The sequence below is a fragment of the Fusarium keratoplasticum genome, chromosome 7 (genome assembly GCF_025433545.1).
Source record: "Fusarium keratoplasticum isolate Fu6.1 chromosome 7, whole genome shotgun sequence".
Taxonomy (NCBI): Eukaryota; Fungi; Ascomycota; class Sordariomycetes; order Hypocreales; family Nectriaceae; genus Fusarium; species Fusarium keratoplasticum.
The window spans coordinates 1,362,416-1,383,691 of NC_070535.1; the positions used below are offsets into that span (position 1 = coordinate 1,362,416).

The 21,276-nt window shown below is 51.0% G+C and overlaps 6 protein-coding genes across 6 annotated transcripts; 3 read left to right on the plus strand and 3 right to left on the minus strand.

Moving 5' to 3' along the window:
- Window positions 1–97: 97 nt before the first annotated feature.
- Window positions 98–1,073, minus strand: NCS57_00959500 (uncharacterized protein; the record flags this gene model as incomplete). The annotated part of the gene is made up of 2 exons (XM_053059364.1): window positions 98–731; window positions 787–1,073. The coding sequence occupies 2 exons, from the start codon at window positions 1,071–1,073 to the stop codon at window positions 98–100; spliced, it is 921 nt and encodes a 306-aa protein (XP_052911435.1).
- Window positions 1,074–1,811: 738 nt separating this feature from the next.
- NCS57_00959600 (DUF2235 domain-containing protein) lies at window positions 1,812–3,695 on the minus strand (the record flags this gene model as incomplete). Its single annotated transcript, XM_053059365.1, has 4 exons — window positions 1,812–2,212; window positions 2,264–3,254; window positions 3,310–3,470; window positions 3,518–3,695. 4 exons carry the CDS (start codon window positions 3,693–3,695, stop codon window positions 1,812–1,814), a joined length of 1,731 nt encoding a protein of 576 aa, XP_052911436.1.
- Window positions 3,696–6,528: 2,833 nt separating this feature from the next.
- NCS57_00959700 (uncharacterized protein) lies at window positions 6,529–7,512 on the plus strand (the record flags this gene model as incomplete). Its single annotated transcript, XM_053059366.1, has 1 exon — window positions 6,529–7,512. The coding sequence occupies one exon, from the start codon at window positions 6,529–6,531 to the stop codon at window positions 7,510–7,512; it is 984 nt and encodes a 327-aa protein (XP_052911437.1).
- A 4,426-nt stretch (window positions 7,513–11,938) lies between these two features.
- NCS57_00959800 (Sulfatase domain-containing protein) lies at window positions 11,939–14,464 on the plus strand (the record flags this gene model as incomplete). The annotated part of the gene is made up of 1 exon (XM_053059367.1): window positions 11,939–14,464. One exon carries the CDS (start codon window positions 11,939–11,941, stop codon window positions 14,462–14,464), a length of 2,526 nt encoding a protein of 841 aa, XP_052911438.1.
- A 1,604-nt stretch (window positions 14,465–16,068) lies between these two features.
- NCS57_00959900 (HET domain-containing protein) lies at window positions 16,069–17,196 on the minus strand (the record flags this gene model as incomplete). Its single annotated transcript, XM_053059368.1, has 1 exon — window positions 16,069–17,196. One exon carries the CDS (start codon window positions 17,194–17,196, stop codon window positions 16,069–16,071), a length of 1,128 nt encoding a protein of 375 aa, XP_052911439.1.
- A 1,578-nt stretch (window positions 17,197–18,774) lies between these two features.
- NCS57_00960000 (uncharacterized protein) lies at window positions 18,775–20,448 on the plus strand (the record flags this gene model as incomplete). The annotated part of the gene is made up of 1 exon (XM_053059369.1): window positions 18,775–20,448. One exon carries the CDS (start codon window positions 18,775–18,777, stop codon window positions 20,446–20,448), a length of 1,674 nt encoding a protein of 557 aa, XP_052911440.1.
- Between the last annotated feature and the right edge of the window lie 828 nt (window positions 20,449–21,276).

The window sequence follows — 21,276 nt, forward strand, 5'->3', positions numbered from 1 at the left end:
CATTGTCTGTGATATGTCCTAGGTGGTGGTTGCTGTCTGCCGTTGAGTTCAAGTAATATGTTCATATCTTCTAAGATAGTCACCTGAAGAACTCTTATTACAAAATTGAGGTCAATCGGAGCATTCCCGGACTTGCTGCGTGGTCATGCCCATCACGGTCAGTACTGAGGCTGACGTCCTCCCAGAGGTTTGCAAGTTCCAGTTGCTCCTTGCACTTCTGCTGGATCAGACGAAGTGCATCACGTCCAAGAATGACCCTTAATGGCCTCGGCTTCCCAGCACACACGGCTTCGCCTTTGACGTAGTCAACAATGCGTTCCGATAGCTTGTTAATGTCGCCAGGAACATTTGGTACAATCTCGGACGCGAATACCCTCATCGTCTCGTCGAAGAGAGGCTTGTATGCCTCAATCGATGGCTGGTACTTTCCGAAGCCCTCTACTGAACCCTTTCGTGCTGCTCCAAGTTGAGATGGGAAACCGCCAGGCTCAAAGATCATGCAGTTAATGTTGAAAGATTTGACTTCCTTTGCGAGACCTTCGACAAAGATGTCAAGAGCTACTTTGGATGCAGCGTAATGCGACAGAAATGGGAGCGGACCCCAGCCTACACCAGCACCGGTAAATGCGAGAGTGCCGCTTCGCTGGGATCGGAAATATGGGAGAATGGCCTGGGACACATGCAGTGTTCCAAACAGGTTCACGTCAAAGATGCTGCGAACAAAGTCGTCGCTGTAGGTACGGCCGTTAGATTAATCAAAGATAGGATGCAGGCTGGAGTGCTCACGTAGCTTCTTCGATGCTCTTGGGTGCTGATACTCCAGCGTTGTTGAGAAGAACATCAATATGTCCCCAGAGTTGCCAGGCCTTCTCGATTTGTGCATCGATTTGCTGTTGCGGGGCGGTGACATCGAGCTCAAGGACAGCAACGTTGTCTGACTTGAGATTGCCGAGGCGTGCATCTGCGTTACGGCCTGTTGCGATGACACGATCACCCCGGGCTGTGAGGTGCTGGACGATTGCTGCACCGAGCCCCGACGTTGTAGCCGTCACTAACCAGATAAGCTGTGGCATGGTGTAGATGAGTTGGGGAAGGTGAAGTGGATGGAAGAAAGGGGATGAGTCAAGATGAGACCCTTATATAGAGCGACAGATAAATACCTTGGTGTCAGCCACGGCGGTGAAAAGGCCAATGTCCGGGACATTGGTCGTCTGCATGCGTCTCCCTGTTAACTCCGAACTTGATAATCTCCAGAGTTTGGTGATTGGGTCAATCATTGGCCCGCGTCATGTTTGCGCAAAGCTAACTGGTTTAGGATCTCGGAACCACTGCACTAATAACATAGGGCTGACTTGATTGACGGACATTATTAGGGCGTATGTTCCGGTGCTATCGAGTGTGGATCGTATTATCTCCTGCATAAGAGTATGGTACAACTGTGCCTTTTGCTACTCTGACTGGCGGACTCTTTTAGAGTCGTCGTTGAGCCTGGTATCATGCTGTTTCTGTGAGCCCAAGAAGGATGTTCCGCTTTTGGCTCTTGGCCGGCCCTACGACTTTCTGATTCAAGTTGATACCTCATGCTTAAGACTGTTCAGGTGACTGTGTGCGTCTTGTATTGTGGAATCCATTCTTCCTGTCTATTGCCTCAAGGTTCTTTTAACATGAAGCAATTGTTACCACAAGTCGCCAATAGCGCCAAGGCAAATCAAGAAAAGAGAATTACATAGAGATTATGTAGCGTCTGCGTACAAGACCCTGAACGCCAGAAGATCCATCCCATCCGCGAATAAAGCACAAATACAGGCTACCTAGCAGAGTTGAATGGCCCCGGGTGGGTTGAGCTGCCAGGTCTGGTGTCTAACATGCCATGGCTCCTCCTCCTTCACCTCCTCCTCCCTCTTAGTTCTAGCGGCCTCCGTGACCGCATCTTTGTAATCGACGACAAAGTTGAGTGGCACCTCGTCCATCATGGCGATGTCTTCCTTGTGGTTGGGCCTCAAACATGGTTCCCTGGCTCCATGATTGTTCTTTGGGTAATAGCTCTTGACCTCTTCTAGTCGACGCTTCAGGGAGTTGTGAAGAACTGCTCTTCGTGGGATGTCGCGGTAGGCGCCCTTATTGGGCCAGCCGCGGTAAGGCTCCCATCCCTTATCTTCTTCCTTCTCGGCAAGGTCATTCAGTTCCCATCGTGGAATGAACGGCAAAATTTCTGCAAGATCAAAATGTCAGCGAGCATGATGAAAATCTTGGAATCACTTACCCATGAACTTCCACATCATGACTTTGAACAGGGCAGTTCCACGGCCAAAGGACAGGCAATCGTGCATGAATCCGCCGATCACCAGCTTCTTAACCTTTTCTTCATCGTCCATTAACTGTTTGAACGTGGCCAGACCAGTGGGACACCAGTGAACTTTGGACTTGGGATCCTTCTGGCCCACAATGTCGACCTCTCGGATCATCCACTCCAATGCCATGTCGCTCATCTGCAAGCGTGAGTCGTCAAGTGGTTCATCCTGGTTCTTGGCTTTCGAGGTCGTCCAGTAGTGCTTGATTCGTTGCCAAAAGCCCATGTGTTCGATCTCGGGCAAGTCGAGGGCCGGCCATCCGCCGCCAATGTCACCATGGTTACCGGGGAACCAAACTTCATGGATGTCGTCCAATTTGACATCCTCAAACTTGTCGTGTTCATGGTGGTTATGTCGAATGTCTTGAGCAAGAAGGGCAGGCTTGAACTTGACGCGTCGCTCATCGACAGCAACAGCGTGACGGACATGTTCAGCTGTGCCAGCAACACCAACTGGGGCCGGAGCACTCTTCTCAACAACTGCGACCGAGTTGACGCAGTCCCACATGCCGAGGAAGAAGACCTTGATGTTCTTGTGCTTGGAAACGTCGCCTGCATTTCGGCAAAAGGTTTGGCTGAAGGCCTCAATCTCCTTGGTCGCCGCCTGCGTTGCCTTACTTTCCTTGACGACGGCATCACCGCCCAGTAGGTGCTCGACTTGATCCTTGCAATGACTACCGTTGGTGTAGACTTTGGTCCTCTGGCCAGTAGCAGTTTGCTTCTCCTTTTGTGCGGCAACACGATCGTCACTCTCGCACTTGAGAGCACGCTGGTACAGGCGATAGGCAAAGGGGACCATCTCCTCGTTACCCTTGCAAAGCAGGCCAACCTTGTTCACCATGCGAGCGAGGAACTTGGCTGTGAAGGCGCCACGACTGAAGCCAAAGATGTAAATTCTGGCGTCCTTGATTCGAAACCATATTAGCACCGAGGATGGAAAGGTGATGGGTGTAAATTACAGTCTCGTAGTACCGCATCAGGAAGCGATAACCGGCAATGACGTGGGCGTCAAATGTTGTTCCAAAGCCCTGGTCAATAGTCTTGGAGAATGAACTCCGCATCTCACCGAGGTAAGTCTTGTTCACAGAAGACTCATTGACATCGTAGGTGCCAATGCCGGCTACAACACTATCAGCTAGGTTCAGATCAGATAGACGACAAGCATACTCTGATAATAGTGGAACTGGTTGGGGTTGTTGCGGTCGAGCTTGCGGAGGATCTTCACCACGTTTGTATCGGCATTGGTGCCGCTGAAAGTGTTGCCAGTGCCATCGAAGCACAGGATAAGTTTCTTGTACTCTTCACCATTGTCAGCTACTGCTGATGGAGGCTCGCCTTGTGTCATGTTAATGGTTGAGAAGTGAGAGGCTTGTCCTGGTGTTTGTTCCAGTTGAGGGGGAAGATGGGTAGTTGTAACCTGGGTATTCCGGGTTCTTTATAGGCACAGTTGCCGCACTGCATAAGCAACAGATTGTTGCCGAGCCCCAGCTGGACCTGCAACTGGGTTTAACCCAATAGTTAGAAGACGATTAGCCAATTTGGATCTAGAACTTGCGTGGCTTCCCATCAGTTCGCCGCCTCGGAGCTCACAAAAACCCTACCAATTCGCGGGTAGCCTTGGAGCTCAGACCAGAAGGCCATGTCCTAATGCGTGCCGAGCCGCCCGTGAGCTCCAAGCAAATAGACCGCTGCGCTAGTGGTTGACTATTGGCCTGTCTCGGACCTCAGCAAGCCACTTTGGGCGGGGAACTTGCTCCTTGCCACCTGCTGAGATACCAAGACGCCACTATCTCCGAGACAAAAGGTGCCCTGCTGGGGTCTCGAACTGATAGGCTTGGAGGCTAGGGCAGCCACAATGCTAATCTGGATGAATTTGAACTTTGAGGCTGAGGAATTGCGTTACCGTGACAGCCGCTTTGGGCACGCTTCCCGGGCCAGAACGGCATTAACGAAGCTAGGTCTGACGGTCAGCAGCCATGTACCGGACACTTTGCCCCTTTTGAATGCAAATGCGATAGTGGCTGACGAGCTGCGAGACAAGGTGAAGGCCTGGGTTCTTCTGTTGTCTCTCAGCGATTGACCTCGTTGAGGGCTTCCCCGCATCTGTGAATGATAGGCATCGTGCTCTGTAACCGGTTTCTTTTCCCCCGTACTTTAGTGACCCTACCTACTCCACCAAGGGGGTTTCAACGGACTATAGCAGCAATGAATGCATGCCAGTCAGTGGTGGACACGAGCAGAAAGGATAATGACCCAAGCACCTCTTGATAACAGGGGGCAGTATCCCCATCACTGGGGTCTTGCTACCGATACATATTCTCAATTCCTTCCTGTCGCATAAAATGGAATGGCATCGCGTTTCTGTAGTGATACGCAATGTAAATGCCGACTCAGAACGAGGACGCTTCTCACTTCTAACCGTTCGCTCCATGGTTGTTCTGAGAACTTGGTACACATGATGGAGCGCCCATCCAACATTCTCAGATATCAAAAAAGCAGCAGGATGAGGATATATGGTGTTAGAAATTCGATTCTCGCCCTAGGTGAGGTGTGATGCTTTTCTCCCTGGTTGCAGCGGACTACTCTCTCGTTGGCCCCCGGCTCTATTACCACTATGTCAAATAACTCAAACCAGGAGAAAATATCATATACCACGATTGATATGCTAAGAGAAAGGTTTCAAGGGGCTCTTCAATGGGCTCCCGCAGGGCCATACAAAATCGTTCCAGGGCACGCTGAGCAAGTCAATCATCGGCCACTATCTGCGCCATCTTGACGACTCACCTAGACTGTTACTACGAAGAGCTGAAGTCAAAAGGTTTCTACACCGGTTAGAATCTGGTGAGCTGCTGCTAATGTACCGGTTCGGTCTGGCGACAAGCGTCAACTCGATCATGGGGTGGAGCTGACTGAGACTCTGGGCGGGCTGCGGCAGAGATACCAAAAGTCCGTTACCATGGGAGATAAATGACTCTTTTAGGGTTCTGCGAAAGTTCTACGGAATCTTCTTGGGTCATTAATGTGGACTGTGGAAAAAGAGCCCTTTTGACTCAGCCCAACGAGGACGGTTGCTGGTTGTTTGAGGAACTTGTCTTAGCCGGTAAAATATTCCATGGGAGTACCACCGATGAGATAACAGCATGAATTAGATGGAACAGACGCCTGCCCTTTTCGAGCGCCTGGAAGGAGTTCCAACGAAACTCGATGATTGCGCGTCCTACCGTTCCTTATTAGGGGATATCCGGTGAAAGGGCACATAAGACAAGAAAACTATCCCGTTTATATATAGCTCAAGGAGCTTGTATTCAATCACACACAATTAGCTAATCCATGATGCTTAGAACTGGCTATCTAGAGATACAAGTGCATCAAGAATTTTTTTCGGGCGCAGTGGAAAGAGGCTTGTGCAATGCACCCGGTAGACAGTCGGTTCTAAATGAATCAAGCCGAGCCCCTAAGTTCGGCATTCATTTCCACAGTTTGCAGCCGAGGTAGTATTTTCAGCGCTGAAAGCCATGGATTCCAGGGGTCGGGGAGATTGCCTGTCTAGGATGCGCATCCTGGTGGCACACCTCGACCAGGAGCCCCTACACGCTGCATCACTGGAGCCTGATTTCTCTTCAGCTTCCACTTCTCTTTTCCATTGGTTACATAGACGATGATAAAACCTCATTTCACCCTCAGCATGGACAGGCGAGGCGAACAAGGTCAGAATGTGCCTTGTGCGCGGGAGTGCTTTTCAGATCTTGGCAAGCGAGAAGCAAAACATCACCTCAACGCTCTTCAAAATTGCCTGATCGCATGGTGATTAGATAAGTTCTGAATTAATCAAGAAGCCATCCATGAGACGACAAAGAACTTCAACAATGGAATAACATAAGCTCATGCATCTCTCGACAAAGGAAACACGAGGGCCAACGGATTGGGTTGAAGAACAAATCAGACCACGTGTTTTGCGCAAAATGTTCAAAAACAAGCTTGAACTGTCGTCTCTCTCGGGCCGCATCGTAGTGGCATATATATCTTGCCTACATAGTCATTCGTTTCTTCCTCGTGACATCTCCATCACGGTGCTATTCGCACTTGACCTTCTTTCAGCTGCCCGCCTCGTCTTTCTTTGAGCATCCACCAACAGCAACAAGCGTACAGACAATCTCGAGCACGGAATCATGTCAACCATGGTTTCCTTTTCGGCTACAAACGTTGTTGTAGACAATAGGTATGCTTGGCCCGCTGAAAAGACTTGCCTCAAAGTTCGATTCCTCGGCGGAAGCTCATGGGAGAGGAAGACGGTGGAGCACTATGTGACCAAGTATTACCACGAGGTGCCGATGCGCGTGAGATTCGAGTTTCTCGATGACGATGCTTCTGTTCCTTCCGACATCCGCATCCGATTTGGTCACAAGAATCGGTCTCGAGTTGGTCGCAACGCCCAAAAGTACCCGGATCTACACACCATGGAGTTGAACCTCTACCCGCCCAGCCATCTCAGCAGGGATGAGCAGCAAGACAGACGGCGACGCTCCATCTTGCACATGTTTGGCCATGCTCTGGGTATTCAGCTTGAGTATGACCATTCGGGGAAGTCCGACACCGTGGCTTCACAGTCAGACGATTTCTGGAGCACCCTGAGCGACATCACCAGCGGCGTTGACCAACGCTCCATCATGCACTGCCAGGTCGGCGAGTGCAACACCTCTGATGGAGAAGAAGCAACTGGACCGTTCAACACGACGCTTTCGGACGGCGACAAGAAGCTTCTCGCCACCATGTACCCCAGGTGTGAGCTGAGGAAGCCCGCCAAGGCGCCAGCAAGGACATTGAAGCCCTCTCCGAAGCCAGCAACGAAGTCGGCGGCGACAAAATCGTCAAAGTCGCTCCAGAGGCCAAGAGACGAATATGCTTCCGCCCCAGTCGCCAAAGCAAATCATACAAGCGTTGAAGGATGCGATCCTTCCAAGGCCACCGTTATTAGTGGCTGCGGTACATTCAACGTTGACGGCGGAGGCTACGTTACCCTCTCTGGGTGTGGAAATGTCTGGGTGGACGGGAATGGTTATGCAGAGATCTCGGGTGTTGGCAAGGTGTGCTTCAGTGGCACGGGCACGGGCATGGTGACGGGCATTGGCGAGATCTGCTCCCATGTTAGCATGAAGAAGTAGGTTGAGTTCAGCAGCCATGTAGATCAAGTCGTGATTTGGTAGTACTAGTTATGATTGTACGAGGAGATGATAATGAGAAACGAATCCCCTAAACGATGTCACCGCAAGTATCCAATATTCTGTAGTCAAACATGGCGCGCTACAAGCCCGCACCCTCTATTAAGCATGTCCCAGTTGCATCAATAAATATAAATTTTATGTCAAATAACAGTGAGATATACAAATTACGAAATAGGCGTGCCCTCGAGCCAAGAGAGCTGGAGTCTGGTAGGTGATTGAATCATTTGACACACACCAGACTTGGATGCCAACTCGAATAACTACGTCGTGTCCTGGCGCCTAACCTCAGGATATCAGATCCAGCAACAAGCTCAATGTTTTCTCGCAGGCAATAAATAATGCTCATAATTAGGATTCTTGGTCAACTCCTTGATTACGATCTCGGCTACAAACAATCTTGTCGTCGTGCCATCTCAATCTCCAGACCAAAATGTCGCCTCTCGCTCATCGAATAACTGCCGCCCTACTCACAGTTATGTGAGACGGAGTCATTTCTAGAAATAAGTGTTATCCTGGGCCCAATCAACGTGCACGTTGATACGTACTCCGCCGCAATTCTTGCAGACACAAGTGTTGTCGCAGGAACAGGCGCTCGGCCCGCCACAGTTGCAAGTAGATCCGCAGTCGCACGCCATGGTTCGTTTCTTCGGTGGTGGATTAATGAGTTTGTGAAGAATAGCCCTTGTTCCTAGTGTTGGTAAGAACCAGAAGTTTCCAGGATCCTCGTCGTCAACAAGTAAGCTCTATATAATTCCAAGAGGCCGAAGCTCAAGGTTTGCGCTGACTAGCTAACATGACGTAGCTATGACTGTTATGCTTCCCTTGTTTGGGGTGGCCACTAACGTTGTCAGCGTCCTCATCATCGATATCAGCTTCCTCTGAGTTTATTTGGTCACACGGATCAATGCCAGAAAGGATGACGTCTCGTTGCCCAATCCCAATGTTCAACAACAACGCAGGAATGCTTGGCATTTGGGTTAGAAAAGTGCTACAGTCCACGGTGCTGTACTGTGCCACCATGGGACAACAAAACCAACACTTGAAGGGGCCTGGAGACCGGCCCGGTTCCCCGTGCTTGGTTCCTGTTGCACTTGGAAGGCCAACATAACTCGGTTAGGAACACCGAGCACGGAATTGGCGGGCCGATCTCCAGGCGCTCTCAAGTACAACACACAGCATTCTCACCTTGATTCGCCTAAGCCCCTCACAGCACAACATCAACTACCCTGGAACCAACTGAACGTTGAAGAAACTTGAGAGTACGATCTAAAGCAAGCCTGTAGGAGCTGTATAAGAGACTATTATGAAAAGGAAATTTAATATCGAACTTCTGACATGTTTTCATGTCGTTTGACTTTTCTTTTGTTCTGCGACTGCGTGTCCATTGCTGCTCAACATGAGTTTTTCTGGTCTTGACTCCCCCGCATTTCGTTTTTTTTTGCCTGAAGGGATTTCATTTGCTCAGAGAGTGCTTACATCATCGCACGCTCTCAACCTCTGATTGGACGGACGGGTCGGTTCAACGTTGACACGAGACGGTTTCCCAGTCGATGTTGCCCGCAACACAACATCAACATCAACATCGGTGTCTGTCATGTTCACCACGACAAAGTAAAGGCAACGGTTGGGCTCCATATGTCACCGAAACGTCGAATTGCGGTACTGTAGACTTATTGAATGTTGTGGTGTTCATGAAGCTGCCCTTGACGAACCTAACATTTCCAATACTCTGACAAACTTAGGTGTGCTTATTGAAGAGGGGGATGGGAATATAAACCTTGAGATTTCACTGCAGGGAATGTGGGAAACTGTGACTGAAGCTTTAGCCCTCGATAATGAGCCCTGAGTGAGCGAGTGCAGTTAACCAACCAACACATTCACACACGAGAAAATAGGCCGACTGAGATGCCCTGGAATGTATGAGGGCTTCTAAGAGTGATTAAAAAACTAGGCGAAACAATCCATCAAACTGCCCTCGACACATTCAAGTCAACCCCAAACTGGTTTGAGGCCATCAACCGGCTTCACAGAAAGCTTGTTGCGAGAGGGTGTTGTGCCTGTTCGGTCCTATCGTTGAGGCACTGTTCAGAATGTAAACGCGAGAGAGCTGACATGTTGTATTCGTTCTACAACTCACCCCGTGAAACTGGCATGTTCACAACCCAGCCCAGTCAGCACATTCAAGAAGCACATGGATTTCAACTCATCTGGGACATGACGCGTCCGTTGAATTGACTTTAGGCAAGCAACGTCCCGAGAAGCTATAAATGGACATTTTTCAGAGGAAACTCGTATTTTGAAAGCAGATCGAAAAAGAAAGCGTAGGCCTCCCCGAGTTTCTTAGTCTTGGTTGCCGAGGAGCCGCCGCGCAGAAGAAACTAACGCAGGGACGCTCGTTTGACACACCGTACTTGAGTCAAATGAGTTTCAGAAGGAAAGTTTCCCTGCGCCTCAAACATTACGATGGTGATGAAGCCATTGGACAGACTCCATCGTATCATACGGCCTGGTAGCCCAAGCTGAAAGGTCTGTGGGCCGAGGTGAAAGCCGGTTTGATCTCACCGTAGCACTAACGTGCACAGCTGTCATGCCGCTCTCAATACCCTTTTAGTATTGCTAGGATAAGACATTGGTGAGATGCGCCTGATTTTGCTCTTGAAAGATGGGACACACACTTCGCACAGCTATCCATTCCGGGACGCGCCTTGTGCCTCTCACGAAGCCTGATATTACCACGGCTGTGCTCCCTTGAGAAGTACAATGCGCCCAGCTGCAGCGCTGTTGCACAGCCGGTTGGGTTTCGTGTTGGACAATCTGCCTCGGTAGAACGGCATCACGGCTAACTAGGGTGGACCGATGCCTGCACAGGATAAAGGCTATGCGATGCGGGCTGTGCATTTTTGTAATGATGGGTGGCTCGTATATCTGGTCTAGATTGGTCGTGGTAAGTCTCGATACGGCATGGCCAGTCGCGTCGCTTCAAACGTAACTCTGGACATCTATCACCAGAAGTGCCATCCCGCAAATCGATGCACGGTCTAGACACCGAGTGTCTAATCAAGGAAGGTGTCAAGCCAATATCGGCCGCTCGCGTGCAGGCGCTCGAGGTGGTTGTCCAATGGTCTCTCGCGAGGGTTGCATCATCCGCCCGGCTTGTGCATACAACATCTCCTCGGCGGCCTCACGCGTGCATCTTGGGCCCTAAGAGGGAACGCCACGGGTACGTGCTCCTGTCTGTTGGGAGAAGTTGGGGGGAGAACCAACAGAAGAAGCCCGCTAGGCCTTGCCCGAAGGATGGGCCCTGGTTCTTGACTCAGGGCCTCGGCCACTAACTTTTCTGTTTGTTCGGCTGTTTTTCCGGCACGTTACCATCCCAGGATAGGGCTGTCACCATGTTTCAGACACTGATTTCTTCAACGGTGGGTAAGCAGCCATCGCTCCACAAGCATCTCACGGAGAGCGACGTGCAGCACAGCTGAGCTACCGACCGTCTCACAGAAAGAAGCTCAGACTGGATGCTCATCTTGCTCGAAATATCCCCTCATTCGAGCTCGTGCCGCCCCTTGCAGATCAGGGCCTTGAATGTCACTGAGCTGGGGAGAGAGGCTTGGCAGAGTCTAGACCCCACGCTGCCCCTGCTAGACAGACCAGCCTTGACCATTCACGGTTAGATTCCGCTCATGATGCAACGGCCGGTCCAATCAAGCAACGCGCAGTGTCTCGTGTCTTGGGTCCTTAACCGGTTAGCGATTGGGATTTGCAAGGACGTCGACGCCCACGGACCCCTTTTCCATCTCATGAGTCGATACGGTAAACGAAAATGGGTCTTTTGCGCTTCCTCAGTGGCGCAGCCGTACCACCTGGAACTGCTTGGGCAACACAGGCTGATGAGCTGTTACGCGAGATCCAATAGGGGATACTGGGCGAGAGGTCCACTGATGATTCCAATCTGCCACCGTTGTTGATGCTTGTAGGGCTCTTTCGGCACGACCAGCCGCGACTGGTTAGGGCCCTTAAGTGGCGTTGGATCGGGTCCTCTCGTTTCATGCTGGCGCACGGCATATTGGCTAGCGGAGTGTTGAGCGGAGAAGCTGCCAAATGAACTGGACTGGACCTGGGCCCCCTTAACGCGTGCAGTCGGCCAACAGGCCCCAGGCAGGCGATCAGAGCCTAGAATGACCCCTAATCGCTTCTCCAGAAAGGCCTAACGCGGCACCGCCAACGCCTGGCGCGAAACCAGGCTCTGGGGTTGAGAGATATTTATCATCGTCGAGCGCCCAGTCCTCTCTTCTTTCCCCCGTTTCCCGTCCTGGAATTCCCCTCACGCGACCAATCGACTTGTCTCGAAGGGCTCCGTCCAGCCAAGATGAATCGAAAACCAGGATGGATCGGGCTTCTTGTCTCACGCCTCGCCAACCGGAGGTTTGTCTTTGCCCTCGCCGTCTTGGCTGTCTGCGGTGCCAAGGGCGCACATCTCCACAACCATCGCTTTTCAGTGGCTCCAAAGCGCATGGTGCTCTTCTTCTTCTCCTTCTTCACTCAAGACATATTACTTCTACTCCTCATCAGGCTTCTGCTTAGCCACTGGACACCCAGCTCACCGGGCAGGCTACGAATACTCATTTCAGCTCTTACCACCTTTTTAATATCCTACAATGTTTCACTCGGCATCGTGTCCGTATCATTTTACCTTGTCGCAGGATCCGAGATTCACTGGCGCAACATCGGCTTCGTTGCTGACCCGGCAGCGAGGACTGTTCTTCTCTCAGGGCTCGTGACCTTTGTCGTCGTTGTGTCGCTTGCCATTTTTGCGAGCGCGGTACTTCAGGGTGCCTGCTATGGACTCTTTGGATGGGGAGCAGACATTGTCAACTGGCCATTCTCCTGCATTGGACGGAAGCTGAGTCGCGTTCAAGGTGGCTACTATCAACTTCCTCAACACAACGGTCACCGCTACACCAAGGACGACGACGAAAAGAGCTCCGGAGTAAGCGTCAAATACAGCGAGAAGCCCAAGTCATCATCGCTTTCACGACCCCCGCTGAGAACCAAGTGCCTCTGGCGCGCCTTGCCGTACGTCGTCGTCTCGATTCTCCTCGCAGCTCTTTTCATTCTCTCATTCTTGAGACCCAAGGATTCTTCCCTGATTTTCCTGTCATGGACCAGCGGTCTTTTGCCCTTTGTCGACTTTGCATCGACATCACCATTCCTGGACGATCTACCCTCTTACTATGGAAACGGCATCCAGCGCAGCTGGGACACACGAACGGCCCTTATCAAGTCATCACCTTGCTCCTGGATGCCAAAGGACTCGCCACTTGCCGGTTTTGAGGATTGGTATACCGACGAGACGCACTATAGCGCGGCTGCCGACCCGCTCAAGATATCGAATCTCGATGAGCCCTTGCTGAAAGAGCTACGGGGGAAGCTAAAGGACATTTCGATTCGACACGTTGTCATAATCCTGTTGGAGAGTACCAGAAGCGATGTGTTCCCCATCAAGAAGGATGGCTTGATCTGGAACCGGTTCGCCGACACATGGCCAGATGGCAAACTCCCTCTAGAGGTCCAGGACAAGATGGCCAGTCTCACACCGACTGCCAACTTCATCACGGGTGACTATGACGACGGATTTGAACACGAAGAGAAAAAGAAACGTGGTGGAATCCGCTTCACCAATGCTCACACTGCTGGAACGTACACCCTCAAGAGCATGGTTGGCACAGTTTGCGGCGTGGCGCCCCTGGTCGGTGACTTCAACCTCGAATACAGTCATCATATCTATCAGCCCTGTCTTCCTCATGTTTTTGAGGCCCTGAACAAGGCAGGAGACTCAAAGACGGAGCCGAATGACAAGGAATCGAGCTGGAAGTCTTATTATTTCCAGGCCGCCACCCTCGACTATGACAACCAAAACAGCCTGATGGCCGCTATGGGCTTCCCTAAAGAACATACCATCGGTCGAGAGTACCTTCGAAGCCCGGCTGCAAAACATGGCCCTGTCACGCTTCCCAATATCAACGAATTCGCTTTCGAGGAGGACCCCCTTGAAGACTACATCCGCGATATTTTTGTCGACGCCGGCAAGACAAACGACCGAGTCTTTCTTACTCACCTCACGAGCACCAGCCACCACCGCTTCCACTTGCCAGCAACCGAAAAGTACACCCAGATGGCCAAGGGCCTCGACATGATGTCCCGTTACATCAACACGGAGGGCTACGACGATAGATGGATCCGCAAGATCCTCAACCTACTTGACGAACAAGGAGTTGCCAACGAAACATTGGTTATGTTCCTCGGAGATCACGGTGTCTCCCTCCCTGAAAACAACTTTGCCTCCCCATACTACAACCCTAATATCGGCGTTGATCACGTTCCTCTGGTTCTCTCGCACCCTCAACTACCGGCTTTCGACTCACACGGCGCTGTCCAATCCTCTCAAGTTCTACCGACGATCCTCGATATGCTTCTTGAAACTGGATCCTTGAGTGAAGCGAGCCAAAAGGCTGCCGCGGATCTCATCCGCAACTACGAAGGGCAGTCTCTTTTGCGGGAACTGAATGTGGTCAATGATCATACTGGCCAAGGGCAATGGCAATTCACAGTCACCAACCCAGGCCGAGCAATGCTCACTGTCCGTGACGCCCGTTATCCCGAACGACATCTCGTCGTGCCTGTCATCGAGAACGTTGAGTGGCGATTAAGCAACCTCACATCCGATCCTCATGAACTCAACTCGGTACAAAACTTTGACTTCGTGTCATTTTTGCAAGGCGTAGAAGAGATGCATGGTCGAGAGTGGGCGGAATGGGTCGAGGAGGGCGCCTTTATAACCCGGTGGTTCGTAAAGGAGAATAGCAAACGCTGGCGTTTCGATCATAAGGGCTAAGAAAAGCGGGCAAGCCTAGATTCTGTTGACCACATATGTAATGTTTTAATGCCTGTTGTGTTTTTTGTATCTTTAGCATATGGTAGAGGGCAGTTTTGTACATAACTTAGAGCGACTGCTCCGGAGAGAGCTCGAATGCATATTATGAGATTAAAGTCATCAGCCATACCAATAATGATGTCTTGGACTATTTTTGAGTGAGGATCTTTATGATATCCCCATGGTTTCTCCGTCTCAGGTTCGGGTCTACCGGCTATGAAAGTTCAACCCCAGGGGGTTTTCCGGAGGCTAGTGTTGCACACACTTTATCTGAGTCTTGAATGTTATGGTACTTTGTTGCTGAAACTCTGCGGTCAACGTTGGTGTATTGCTCTAGTAAGGAGAGTTGGCGTTTAGACAATTGTTTACTTCCTGAGCCTATCTTGAAGACATGTTCAGAGTGACGCTGTTTTCAGAAGTGTAAGACAACATGATCTGCGTCTCGTATGAGTCCTTCATTTAATGCACAGATGCGTATGATCTAGTTGAAACTGAGCCTTCTTCTTCATGTTATCTGATCGATGCGGTTATTATCATGTTCTTTTATATTGTGTCTGACGGAGACGTCATTGGAAAACAAGAATGCACGATGTAGGCGTGTTAAGTGTGCACTCGCTTTGCTCCGTCAGGCAAATCGAAACCACTTCCTTGTTCATAAGACTGCATAACAACTATCTGACTCTGAGGGAATTATCAATCCACGGCTTTGGGTCTCCCTACGCATAGAAAATGCAGAATGTAACTATGATGGGGTGGTTTATTACTGAAGCCTCCAGCGTCAAGTCAAGCAAGACAAACATTCATCTATGACGGCTGAATTTGATATTGTGTTCTTTGATATAGCTGAAGCCCGGCCCTTAATAGGATAACTGAGCCAGAAGACTGATGAGAGTCCAAGTATGAGAGAAATTCTCCATAGACTTTACTTGCTTCCAGAGGCTTGAAATATCGTGGCCTGCCATTCAAAACGCGGGAAATGGAGAGGAGTGGATGCCAGAGGGCGGGGGGCTTCACCACAGCAACAGCAATACGGCACTGAAAACTGCATTGAATGGGAGAAAGAAAACAACACAAAGAAATGGCGTCTGGACATAAGTAAATATCCCTCGATATGGATGAATAGTGTTCCAACAAGCCTGCGTACCGGCTACTAACTAGACCGGACGATGATGGGTATTTAGTAATTATCGTGAGATTTTCACGGCAGTTGAGGGAATATAAATAGCCCAGGGCAACCTGTGCAATGTCAATGAGTATTGGAGCGTGCTTTCATTTTGTTACAAGCATCGAAAAGTTGAGAGGGGGAGAGAGGGAGGGGAGAGAGAAGGACATGTGGACTAAGCGTCGATGGCTTGAGCTAGCATACTCTTGCCTTCACTACTAGCTTACTCTTGGGATAGTACTGGTATCATGTAGGTGTGCTCACGCGACACCAGGCAAAAGAGATTTGAGGTTTGTACAAAATGAAAACAATGTGGGTATTGACTTGATGTATGCTACAACCGACTTCTCCAAAGCACCTATTGCCTGCTAAATAGTAATTGCGCCAGACCTTCTCCAAGCTCCTATCTTTGCGCTCCTCGCAAAGCGGATATAGATTCTGAACTCCTCACCGAACTCGTGGCGGTGATCATCATTGGAACAATCCCTTCCTCCCTCTGCCGCATATCAAACTCCTTTAGGAAGGTGTATACACTCCCAAGCGGCATGTACTCTAGCAAATGCCGTAAATGATCAGGGAACATGTCGGCTCCATGATCTTTAATGTCTTCGTTGACGCGGTTGAGCCGCAATATCTGCATCCAGGACACAATGTCGTCGCCTAATAGGAAAGCTGGGAATCGCGCCATGGTCATATCGTCCAGCATCCATGTGTTCCGGAAGTATGGCCGGTTGAGAAACTCTGAAATGGCCTTGTAGCTGGGTACCTCACGCGGGTCGGTGATACCCTCTGGGATATCACTCAGGTGCGCAACAGGGCCCATCCATTGTAGTGTAGGGGCGTAGTTTTTTGGGTGAAGCTCACGGTCACCTGGCTCGCCAAAGGTGAGGGGCATGCATTTATCCCATGCCCGGATGATCTCGATGGCGAGATCGGAAGTAGAATCTTTGGGTCCAAGCCATCCAACTACCATCTTGGCATGTCGGTAAGCTCGCGCCATATGAGATCGTCGCTCTGCCTCCTCACGTGCATCTCTTCTGTTGATGCACAAAGTGTCAAGCCATATGCGCAGAGGTGGCCTAGCCCCTTTTGAGGGCTCGGCAAATGCGTTGCGAACACCCCTGAAGAGAGATCGAAGCCAGCTTGGAGCCTTCTTGGGTGGAGGAGGAGGTGGAAGAGGTGCTTCGTATCTTTTCTCCTCTCGAAGATCTGATGAAGAGGAACATGGAGTCGGTGGTGAAGGGGCCAGAAAAACGGCTCGGACGTAACGTAGTGCCTGGGCAACGTTGGCGGGCAAGGCGACCCTGGTCCCATTCACTTGGATGGTCTCGGTGACATTGATGTCACCGAAGAGCGAGGAAAGGCCAATAAAGTCGGAGGATTCGCTAAGTCGTTCATGTACCAGGCGACATACAAGGCGCTCATTGATGTTGCCAGTCGAAGCCGGATGCAGCTCAAGCAGCCGGACCTCAGTCTCGGATGGATCGAGCGAGCGATAGGGAACTAAAGATAGGCCTTCGAGTGACGGCATCTTGGCCTATGCTGCATAGTGTTAATGCAGGTCTAGCTTTGCTTGTGCATGAACTTCAAAAGTTCAAAGTGTTGGATGGCGAAGGGCGGCAGTTGGATGTTTTTGTCTGCTGCTGAAGATTGGAGCGGCACTTGTATTCCGCCCCTTCTTCTGATCTGGGATACGACGGGGCATGCAGAGAGGATCATGCCCCATGGCCCAAACTATGCCAGGGTCAGACTTGACAAGGGAGGATCTGCGACAGAGATTGCATGATTTGGAATGCCCCGTACGGTGCCGAGTTTTTTTTAGCTTCGCTTATGACTGCTCTACTCAGTGCGAGACCCGGCGCTGAGGACCCATATCGGCGAACATGCCTGTCGGTAGTTGGGGATGGCAGCTGTGTCTCGGGAGAGGCGCCAAGCTTGCAGGCTCGGCCAACATTTGCCCGAGCTCAGGTGTCAGCACTTTATCATTTGACAACTGGTTTGATTTGACCAGGGAATGCTTGGCTAAGCGTTTGGGATCATTGTATAAGATATGGTCTGTGTAAGGGTGCAGACATGCCCAACCTCGATGGCTTCTCACCGCTCAGACGAGGTATAAACGCACCCGGACCAGCAGGCTCAAGTAGGCCAAGTGGCGATACCAGGCCACTTTAAGTGCCTGCCTGAGTGCATTCTGGCTCCTCTCGCTTGGGCTGTGGACCTCGTGACGTGTTCGTTTCTGCTCTACCGAAAGTGAGTTAGGTCATTTCTCGCTTATCGCCAGGTTAGTCTGTGGTGATCGTTTCCATTCCAAGTCTGTATTCCGTGACCTGGTTTTGATCCTAAGTCGCGGTGTGCTAAACCCTGATATGACCTTATCCTGACTTTTGTTTCGCCGATAGAGTTTATCCGTCTTTGTCCAGCTCCGAAAGGCAGCAAGTCTAGTAGTGGTCTGGATCTGGACGACAGCAGCCACTTTCAACTTACTGCACCGCACTGAGCCAATCTCCCGGGTACTAGTTTTCGCTTACAGCTCAAGGATTTCTCGTTTACTCTTCCAGTGGCAAGGCTGGTTCATGATATCGCGCAAAACTGACGACGTCGCAATACTATCTAGGGGGGCTGGCCCAGGAGCCACATCCCAGCCTAGCCTCGGACGTCGTGGGTCTGTCACTGGGACAAGACGGCATGTTCTTGGCCGAGATAGAACCATCAAGAGGACGCTATTCAGGCTACCCGGTCACGGAAGCGTTGACAGGGAGAGCGTGATTGGCCACGTCCCCGAACCAGCGTGGAGCGCGACGAGGCTCGGCAAGCAAACTCAAGCCCAAGACAGAAGTGATAGGCAATGCCAAAGAACTGGTCTGTCGACATAGCATCAAATGTGGTATCAAGTTCGGGGTTGTTGGTGCATGGAGACCATGATCTTGCAGAGTGGCCGCGTACTGACCTGCGTCGGCAACTGCGGAGCTGCCAACAAATGCTCTGTTTAACAGCGCATTTGAGAGAGCATAATGTCATGATCCTGACGATATAAAAAGCAGGGAGGATCCAACGCTCGGACTCCCGTCGTAGTAATTCACTACCATAAACTTTCACGCCGTCGATCGAAATGACCGTCCCCTGCTGTCCATCCCGGCCTCGGCAAGGTTACTGGGGCCAGTTTTCCCTCAAAGGGCTAAACATCAAAGTCAAATCCCCCAAGAAACAGTCATTTCCAGAAGAACCGGCAGGCATTCCCCTGTATTTCTGGGGCAAGGGCTTCCGAAGCCGTCTCGGGAGGCTGCTAGGCCGTAAGCCAAGGCACCCCGTTCACGCCGGTTACTCGGAAGCGAGATGTCTTGTCGGTGACGGCAAGGTGGCTGACCTGGAAGCCCTGTCACGTCAGGCTGGCCACTTGGTTGCCCGAGTCTTTGCCGATGTCGAACAAACTTCAGAAGACTCAACCCTGGACAAAGAAGGATCATTGTCCACTTCAGGGCCAGGGCCCTCGGCGGTCCACCTCCAGCTGTCTCCCGATCTTCAGCGCTGGAAAGAAGATCAGCATGGGGCCGGAAACATTCTGCCACCAAAGGGGACTGGCCTGAGCAAGGCTTCGGAGGAAACCTTGAAGCTGTTTGGGGCAGAGAACTGGCCTGAAGCCATGAAGACGAACAATGCCCTGTTTGGCTGTGGCATCGCCAGCCTGCTCATGGGTGCTGCTGACCCGTCAACCATGTTCTCCAACTACGTGACTGACATGGCTTTTTACTACGAACACGGCTACAACTACGTCTTTCCCTCTCTTGAACAGATGTATCAGAAAGGCCTTGCAGACCCGCATGCCTTGGGCACCATGGGCGGCCGTGAGAGACGAGACGCCGTCCGCGTGGGCATGAGATACATCCAAGGCAAAATTGCACTCGAGACGAAGCACAAGGCGCACTTGACAACCCAGTCAGCCCGCCTCGACCGACGCTCGGCACAAATCATCTCCCTTTCCGAGAGTAGCCTGCTCGGAATGGCCGCCGAGGCCATAGCGCGGGGTTTCGATGCCGGTGCCGTTATGGCGGACCTGGTCTTTAGCTCGCCAGGTACCGATGTCGTCGACGTGGGATGCGACCTTGTCAACTCGGAGGTCATGAACTCGTTCCTGAATGTCGCAGACGTGACAGATACAGGTATCGTGAGCGAAGACGTTCTGCGAAGAGTTTACGATGCCTACGCTGCAGTTGGAGCTAGGCTGTTGACTCAGAGGTGGCATGAACCTGTGGCTAGAATGTGCGCTGCGCTGTACACATGGCACATTCAAAACGATCGGCATTTCTTTTTCCGGCGAGCACTTCTTGGCTGGCCCAAAGCCCGCAAGGCACCTGCTCGACCCCAGTTGGAGGCGGATTTCGACGAGGTCTTTGACAAGGAATACCACACAACAGGTTTCAGCAGGCCTCTGGACCCCAAGTTTGCATGCAACAGCGAGGAAACATGTAATCATGTGGAGTACTTTCTTGACACCAACCAAGAAGAGCCGGTACTTCGAGACCTCTGGTGGTTCCTTGTTACAGGCCCACTCGAGTATGTTAGAGGAGGCAAGGTTGACGAAGAGCAAGAGAAGAAGTTTGTCGAGGGCTCAAGGCTTTGCATGGCCAAGTTATTCTCCCGAGGGTCTGTGTTGGAGATGGTATGGGTGATTGCTCATGCAAACCATCACGCCTGGCAGGTAAACTACCTGTTTGAGGCAGCCATGTTTGGTAGCATTCTTGATGGTGGTACATTGATTGGCAAGCTTGATAGGAAAGAGATATAGAAACGGCATGAAGCCTTATCACACCAGGTCGCAGTCAGCATAGGAAACAGGGCGCACATTGTTATTTTTATGGCCCCTTTCGAGAGCGCCTTTTGCATAATATTGTTGCTCATCAACGTGCCCAGGAAGAGACATTTAGAAATGAAGTGAGAGTTTCGCCCACACTGAGGCTAACAGCTCAGCAAGGTGGTGTTCGGTCAACTCTTTGTAAGGTTTCTTGAGGTGTGCCTCCACTAGTTTGTCGACAATCCTAGAGCTCAGCAGTTTCGACGTCCACCACATGTTACTGTATGTTTGGACTGGGCAAGTCCTTTGATATCTTCCAGGCCTGATGATGGAAGCGATGTCGGACTGCATAACGATAAGTATCTGAATCGGCTTGAAATGCAACATGGCAGACTCCCGACTTACGAACCCTTTTGGTACGCTTATCCATACCCACGGCTACTACCTGATTTTATCAAACTGTAGGAAGTGACGAGTAGTAGTGCAAAGAAGACACAAATGCAAGTGACTAGCACAACCGAGTACTTGGCCTGGTCTTCTTCGGATAGAAGGCTGAGGTCTTTAGTCCATGGAGGCAACGCAATTGATCCTCCTTCCACTAGCCAAGCAATTGCAAAGACCGTGATGACGATTGCCGTGAATATGAATAACCAAATGTCGTGAAGAACCCGTATAACATGACGGGAGACGTGCTGATCCATCCTGGCCATCGAGGTGGTCAGGGTCTGTATTAACACGTCGGGTTGAAACCATGGAGTGGATTTTAAACAGAAAGACAAGGGGATCTAAAACCAAGGGAATGTAGCAACAAGTTATACTCGA